Source organism: Austrofundulus limnaeus, unplaced genomic scaffold (assembly GCF_001266775.1).
Source record: "Austrofundulus limnaeus strain Quisiro unplaced genomic scaffold, Austrofundulus_limnaeus-1.0 Scaffold45, whole genome shotgun sequence".
NCBI lineage: Eukaryota > Metazoa > Chordata > Actinopteri > Cyprinodontiformes > Rivulidae > Austrofundulus > Austrofundulus limnaeus.
The window spans coordinates 260,051-268,709 of record NW_013952447.1 but is presented as its reverse complement, the minus strand read 5'-3'; the positions used below and the strand labels follow the sequence as shown (position 1 = coordinate 268,709).

Sequence of the window (8,659 nt, the reverse complement as noted above, 5' to 3'; positions counted from 1 at the left end):
AGAGAGAGAGAGAGAGAGAGAGAGAGAGAGAGAGAGAGAGTCAAGATAAATCAGCTCCCATAAAGTTTTTTTTTTTTTTTTTTTTCCTTTTAGGTAGTTTTTGTCTCTGCTGATTGAAACGATGGAAGACAAACAATGGGTACTGGCAGAGTCACTATGCTTGTTCATCATAATTTAAATACACTTTAACCTTGTATTTATGTTGTAGTGTACGATATATAACATTTTAAACAGCTTTTAATGAAGACGTGGAGAATATGTTAAGGTTAAAAGCAGCAATCGTAATTGAAGTATCCTGATTGTCAGTGGTTATATCACATTGAACCTTGGAGACAGCATGTGTTGTTATGAAAATGTCTTCATCATGAAGATAATGTTTGTTTGTTATAGTGTAATCTTGCATTCTGCCTTTGCTTTAAAGATTAACAGAGAAATGTAAGGATTATGATGTCACTCATTTGTAGAGCGAGGCCAATTGCAATGCTGTCTGAACTATGTGAAACCGTAGTTACACTGTGCTCATACAGCTCTGGAAGTATTGCCAGAGCTGGTATAAGCACAGTGTAGGTGCAGGAGATTATACTGGGGATGGGAAACATAGCAGAGAAAAACCTTTTGGCGAGTACTAACATGGCAGCATCAATATTGTCTTCACACAAGGAGGCTGTGACCCAGCCACCTTTTATTAGTTCTAGAAAGCTTGGTGGGACCAGCATCCAGTGTTAAGAGGCATATAAAATAGCCAAAAATCTGCAGAGGTGAGGGAAAATGACCTGAGACAAGGGTCAATGTTCACTATCTTAACAAATAAATTAATATTGCAATGACTGATTTAGCAATGAGAGAAGGAAAAAACATCACGTCTAAGAAAAAAAAAAGTTTGAAAGAGACTTTGAAAACGGAAAAAAACAACTAAAGCTTAAGACCTCAAAGACAGCATAAAAGTCAAACTCTGTTTTAATTATTTAATGTTGATGTGTGTGAGTCAACTCCAATATTATTTTTGTTAGTTAATTGTTGCGTTGCAAATGATTTGATGAAGTTGTTGGATTAACCAACGATATTATGCAATATTATTGTTTACCACATCRTTTTAAATCTTCATGTTGCAGCCTCACTTAGCTGTAGGTCACTGAATAAACATCTGCATAACATAGTGCAAAGCAATTAAGTTATGAAGCCTGTGATTTTGAGTGTGAAGTTAATTAGCTGCAGGTTTGCCTTGCAGCCAGTCCCACTGAAGTATTTTACAGCTGTAGCCGTTCTCATCGTTATAGCATATAAACAGCTTTTTTTGTTTTTAATATGAGGCAACTCATACATGAGCTTTATAGCTAAAACTCTGGAGCACTTAAACAAAACCAAGTTTAACAGTCTGGAACTTGTTATCACCAGAAAGGCTTGTAAATTTTACATGGCCAGTTGATGGAATCTTCCTTTGTTGGGTCTGGAGTGTAAGTCTTGTTGAAAAGGTGTTTATGTCCCTCTTATGGGTCGTCATTGAAAGATTAAATTGCACGCCTCGCATCAGTCATAAATCTAAGATAGGTGTGGGAGTGTGACCTGAAGGAAGAGCCATCAATATAAAGAACGATGGTTATTGCTTGTCAGAGAGGAAGCAGGGGAATAAACAGGTTGTCTGAGAAACAGTGCTGCCCTTTGCAAGAAAAAGTGGCACATTGACTTATATGTAAATAAGTGACCTTTAGGCGGTATGAGAAATGGGGCATTGGAGCATGGCTCTCTATCAAGAAAATGGTAATATGACTTTTTTTCTCTTTTTTCTTTTATTTTTGTAGGGCCAAAGTTTTACAATGTAAATTCATTAGGTTTAACTTTGGGGRCTAGTGTCTATGCTGGTAAAGGTGAAACTGTGCAACTATGCTCTTTTAATTTTGAAACTTTGAGAACGCACAGATTTATTTTATTCTTTAAAAATTGCAGCCAAATCTGTAATTTTTTTTTTAGTTCTGATTTTCATTTATTTATTTATTTTTACAAAATGTCACAATAACCAAGTTCATTTTTTAAGTTGCTCTCCATGCTTGTGTTGATTTTCTCAGGACTACTCCAGTTCTAGCCTGGTTAAAACCAGACCCTCGTCCTTCACTTTGCTTCATACAAGGGTCTGGACTCTCGGCTATAGAGAAGCGATTCTTGCGGGAGGCGTGGCCTCTGTTGAAGTTTAAAATGATTGGATCGGTTGGCCGTGAYGTATGTGTGCCAGCACCACTGTGAAGGAGGCTAAGCTAAGAAGCTAACTGGAAATTGCACTGTAAACAACCCTACTGAGAGGAGAGAAGTGCTGAGCCAAATGAGACGACTGTAAATGAGAGCTGCTGCTTTGTCAGACAAATTGAATTTAATTTGGAAGCCTTATCAACACAGACTGGTTTCATTCACCTCCTCCACTGCCATTGCTAAACTAACTAGCAGACACTGCACAGAAAATTAACGTTGTTCAAAACTCCRCCTTCTGTTATCTGATTGGCCTGGACGAAAATTCTCCTGAAGAAATCCTTGTCTATGGGAGAAATCCCAGACGGAGCAGTGAAGGGAAACTAGAATTGAGCAGAACTGCGTAGCGAAGACAAGGGCCAGGCTACTCCAGTTCCATCCCACTGACCAAACATAAACGTTACATTAATTGGTTAGTCTGATTGTCACAGTGGAAATTACTTTGAGACAAGGAGAGAATCAACTTTGTTTGTTTATCTATCAGTCCTGTTTTGTAGCCAAAATACATCATCACTTCAGCATCTAGTTTACGTCCCAGTAAGAATTTAAGTRGGTAAAGTTTCTGTTGGCCTTGACATGTCTTCCCATGTCAACTAAATACAGCAAACAAGTTGTACTGTACAATGTCAACTTATGCAAACTGCTTCAATGCAAAAGCATGTCCCAACTTTTTTAAGCCTACAATGCAGAGAAATATCCATAAAACAAATATGAATATATTAGTTAACTTAATATTTCACAGCATCAGTGTTTTTATTTCTGTTTGTTTGTTTTTAAATTAGCTTGCATACATTAAATGTTCTGAATGCCAAAACAAAGTTGCATTGTTTTTTTTTTTTTTTTTGCAGACATACTGCACCACCAGGGCAAACAGAAATGCAGACATGGCACATCTTTCTACAGATGCTGCAGAACAAAATACACTTGCTGGCACTCATTATTCCAAAATAGAACAGGTAGCTGATACTATTTTTATTATCTGTTATTTTTATAACTTAAAACCTTCTGTGTAAAACTGAAATATATTCATGGAAAAAGCCCATAGAAAATCTATACTAGTGGGGTTTTGAAGTGCATTTTTGAATGCATGCATTTGGGTTAAACAAAGCACAAACTTGGAAGGACACCACACCAAAAACAAATGACCCTTTCTACCTCTCTCCTGGAGTATATTGACTTTTTGAGGTATGTTGATATATTTTCAAAGGAGATAAAATATGAAACAATGCTTCACTATAACATAGCTTTCATTCTGGATATATTACAGCCAGACTACGACCTAGATTCAGAAGAGGAGATATTTGAGAATAAGGTGGAGAAGAGAATGGAAATCACTGTCCGGGACTTTTTAGGATGTGACAGATTGACTGGAGAAAGTGGCTGGATGGCAGGCATTTGTCATCATGTGTTGCTCCAAGTGCAAACGGATCTCTGGTTTTACCCAAGTTAAATGTGAAGTTACTGTACTGTGAGTAAAATATATTCTACTTTAGGAATATGAGAGTAATGATTAGTCTCAGATATATGCAAAACATATGTATCTATTTGAAATGTGCAGTGCCATAAGTAATGTTTAGAATAAAGTATGTTTCATAAATGAGTAGCACCACTTTCCACATAACTTTCTAAAACTGGTACTTGTCTTGCCCCAATATGAATTCTAACCATGTGCAGCAAAATGCCATCAAAATGAAAATAAATAAAAAAAGACAGAAACTGATAGCTGCATTTTCAAGATTGTCATAATGACTTTTGTCATTATAAAGCAGGCCTGTAACTTATTTGGTTATGAATGTTTTAAGGAGAGTTGGATTTGGAATTTAACTATGCTTTATTTTGTTCTTCTGGGCAACAGAAAAGGGCAACACACTGCAATATTTCAGTGTCCAAACTTAAGCCTTTGCATTATTAAGCAGTGAAGCGTTCACTAGTCGCTAGTTATTAGGAAAATTAGTTGACACAGAACCAACTGTAACCTCACTCCATCAGTAGTTGCCACATTTTTCACCCCGAGTACAAGTTCTACATTTAGTTTGCTGTCAGAACTGACACCTGACACACCTCCCCCTGCTAGCAATGTGAATTATGTTTTAGCAGCCAGCGCTAATTAGAAATGATTTAGCTTCTGCAATTACAGCTGGCAGTGATGGAGTTTGAGCAAAGCTCTTCATGAAAATGTGTATTGTTGGTAAGACAGTTAATTTTTGCCTTGGGTTACAAAAAAGGCAATATTTATTTTGTTTTCTCTTTTTATTTTTAGGTTTGCCTTTATTTGACTGCAACTCTACAAAGGTTACTTTTGTAAAAAATACAAAAAAGAAAAACTATATATATATATATATATATATATATATGAAACATTTTTAGAAAAGTCTAAAAAGTCTGCTCTTCTGTTTACTTCTGTGTGCATTAAAAAAGGAAAGAAAGAAAAAGCACATAAAAAAAACTTATGTGGCTAATTATTATAAAATATTGACTTTGAACTTTTCTTGACAATTCAAACTTTGTTTTACAAAGAAGTTAAAACATAAGTAAATCAAATAAATTTTACTTTAAAATCATAAAAGTGTGGAGGCAAAGATGGTTAGTTTGTTCATCCTCTTTTTATGTGTCCCTGTGATAGACTTGCAATGGATGGATTAAAATGTTCATCATAGATTTTAATGTAGTGGTTATAACTAAATTTAAAAAATACATAATATGACTATAAAAATATCAATGACTCAATTTTTAGCATCTAAACCCATGGGTGAAAAAGCTCCGTACAGCTCAGTTCCTGCTTTTGAATTTCAGCCAGTGGGATCTTGGCTCCATGTAATTCTCCTGTTCTCTTGCCCCACATTTCATGTCCTTCTCCTCTGCAGCTATCCTCTGCAGGCTAGATGTTTTAAAATATAAGATGCTTCTTGGAACACAGAAAAGTATGAATATAATGTTTTAGCAAATAAATAGTGATTGCAACAGTATGCCTGTAACAGCCAATGATGTCCCTTAGAYCCTTACAGCTGCTTGTGAATGTTTGGCTAAAAAACAAATGTAATACTTTTTATGCACAATTGTTAGCATGTTATCACACTCATAGCTCAAGAAATGATGCCATAATTTGTTGCTGCAATCTGAATTTTCTCTTGTAATAACAATATTTGCTGCAGTCTTTCTCTTCCATCGTGATACACYACAAAAGTGGCAGGAGGGCACTTTTGCCACTTTGAATAAAGCAAAGCTAATGAGCCACTGTTGGGCCAGTACCACGCAGATGACTGATTGAAAGTCATGTTCACACTCTGGACTGAAAACATTACCACAAGAATGTATTGATGTGGTATTAATCAAGCATACACTGCTGACTCAATGTCTATTACAGTTTATTTATGCACCATTATTGGAACCGTGATGATGGCTAATGAGTCCTTGAAAGATTTTTCACTTGCACCCACTTCTTTTGTGTTYAGGCATTCAGTTTGAACTTTTTTTTTTTTGTCGTTGTAGCATCAATTATGAGRCAAAATCCTCTTCTATAAGACTGTCCCAAAAAAAAAATAAATAAATAAATAAATAAAAATAAAAATCAGAGGATCTCCAAATGCTTTTCATATGTGGAAGAATCAGTCAATTATTTTGAAGCACTGCAGCGATTCAGGATTAAGGGACTTAGAAGTGCAACAGACATCAGGCTCCCTCTCCCTGCTTTAGCCTCAGAGACTTCCACAAACAGCGCAGCATGTCAGGGCTGATTGCAGTGGCACTGGGGCAGATAAGTCAGTCTTACTATTATCCTATGTAAGCTAGGACTGCCAAATTACAACTTTAGCCCTAAACCCCCACAGAGTTTACTTACGGATGTCCTAAGCCAGAGCAGTGAATAAGAAATCCTACTAAAAAAAAGACGCCCAAGGTTTGAGAGGAGACAGAGAGAAGCAAGTCTGTTTATACATCCCAGTCTCAATATTGTTCAAGCTAGTGGGTCTCTCTTGTCTTTTTATTGCCATCAGCACCCTCCTTGGTTCATAACCATGATGTTCTAAAAGCTTTGCATGAACCATAATTTAGATTTATTCTTATGGTGTCATGAATTCAAAAACAACTTCAGTGCCACATGAGTATCACTAGTCTTACATTAAAAGGTTGAAACAGAACAACTAAAAAAAAAACACAGAAACACTTTCACAAATACAGCATTAGGAGAGATAATGGTCAAACTTTGGAGGCAAAATAAAAGCAGGCAATTGCAGGAAGTGCCTTTAAGGTAGTAGATTAATTTCTATCTATGATCCATGTAAACGTTTTATAGTTTTATTTTGCTTAGTTAGCAGTTAAGGTGCTAACAAATGTGTTTTGTTAACTGTCGCTGAAACAATGCATTTTTTTTATTTTTTTCTACAACAGTGTTTCTTTCTGTTCCACTTATTCTAATAAATCCTTTACATCCTCTGTTGTTGCTACCTTTTGCCTCCAAGTCAATTCCTCCCAAGCTTCTATGTAATTTATGACTTCTGCCTCACAATAAATTACTGAATAACAAAGCTTTTTTTTTTTTACCTTCCCCACATACTGTGGGTCTGATCCCATATATTCCTCCAGTACAAAAAACTGGTTCCACACCCATCCTCTCTTGACCCGCTGAAAACCGGCCGCTCCATTCTTCCTCGTCGAGCCCACCAAGCTCTTGGCGTGCTCCCTCCCTATCCTGCTCCGTCCCAGTGGGGATGGAGGAGGATGCAAAGAAAAGACAGAATCCTCGTTGACAAGAATCCACAGGAACAGCAGCAGGCAGTTCCTTGTAAGCATTGGCAATTTGTGACGTTCCGGTCCCCAAGTTGAAGTTGTTGATGAGAGGTCTCAGCTATAGTGAAACAACTGATGGTGATGTATTGTCGGAATAAGTGAGGTGTGGAGCCGTGTTGGGTGTGGCAAACCCAAAAGTCAATTCCCAGGACTACACGCTGGGATTTGTGGAGCTCATTCCCTGAAAGAAAGAAAATAAACATTAAAAAAATAATAAGTTTGCATTACTTGTATGATTTATAATAATACATTAACACAAAGATTAGAGGCAGTCCAGGGCGGTCTCACATCATTCTTGAGCTTTATATACAGTGTTAATAACATTTTTTTTTCATAAATACCAATCGTTAATAGCTTTCTTTTCATAAATACCAATGTCCTCGTGGCACTTGGCAGCCTATATTCTTTTCCCCTGCTGCTTACCTGCATTAGTTTTTAACCGCTCAATGATAAATTATAGTGCTTTCACTCTCAAGCATAAAAGTAAGCGCTGTAATTATGCACCTCATGATAGATTACTTCTACACCAGGCAGTTCTCATGCATACATGCTCTAATTAGCCAGAATACTTGTCCCTACAGTGAAAACTGTGACTTTATTTTTGCTGTCAATTACAGGCCACCACACACTGCGCCACAAAGCTGTCAACGTTACTGCATTTCCTTGCCCATAAAGGTTGAAAGTCTGTATTTTAATGACACTTTAATGAAAGGGTTCTGATGAATGTCAGGCTTTACTTTGCAAAGCTTGTTGCAAGATATTTGATCATCATAAAGCTGCTGACAAAAATGCAATTAACTGCTTCAAACAAAAACAAGTGAGAAGTTGCAGTTCTCACATTGTTTGTAGGCAAACTTCTAAAGATAAAGCATGATGTGCAAGGTTCTGTTGATACAAACACATGTATGTTGTAAGCATTTTTTTATTAATGCGTATTATTGTCTAAGCTTTATGTTTCTTTATGTTCAGGATTTTCTTAAGCCTATTAAAAGCTGTGCAAAATGTGCCTGCCCTAAACAAAATGKGAGGAAAATTATAAATAGTATATATCTTAGGTTGTGAGCTTGAATCCATGCGTGGTCATATAATGGGGCACACTTGATTCACCTGTGTTAAAACATGCATTTTTACTGAAAGGGTTAAAACATTCTGTGTTACGCATTGTGACATGGGTTACTAGCAAAATTTTAAAATCTCAAGCTTACACAGTGTCTACAGGCCATTTTTTATTCCTTTATTTTTTTATTTTATTTTATTTTTATGTTTTTATGGAGCACAGTTGCACAGTGTGAGCCAGGCATTCACATGCTTTAGATACATGTATGTACACATTGAACACATTGAACACCATTATCACATTTCAACAGGTCAAGTGATTTATGTGTAAATGACCAAAAATGAATMTGGGGTCAGGGGCACTTATCTTTATGGCCATGTTGCAAAATGGTTGTGTGAAAAGCACTAAAGGTTTGTGAAAGTGTTTATGATCTATATATTATTATTTTTTTGTCAGGTAGGAATTAGTCAGGCCATTATCATTATAGAAAATGTTGTCTATATTCATATATGTATTAATTTATCAATTGTATTTTAACCCCCTTCTTCCTTTCAGGGCCACAGGGTCACAGTGCAAGAG

The 8,659-nt window shown here is 36.4% G+C and overlaps 1 protein-coding gene across 1 annotated transcript in view; it reads right to left on the bottom strand.

Annotated features, from left to right (window-relative positions):
* Window positions 1-8,659, bottom strand: part of LOC106517133 (cadherin-12) — a gene marked incomplete at its 3' end in the record, with an annotated part of 106,074 nt that overhangs the window by 41,576 nt on the left and 55,839 nt on the right. The window contains 1 exon segment of the mRNA XM_014007847.1: window positions 6,778-7,204. Within this exon segment, the coding sequence (XP_013863301.1) occupies window positions 6,778-7,026 (249 nt within the window).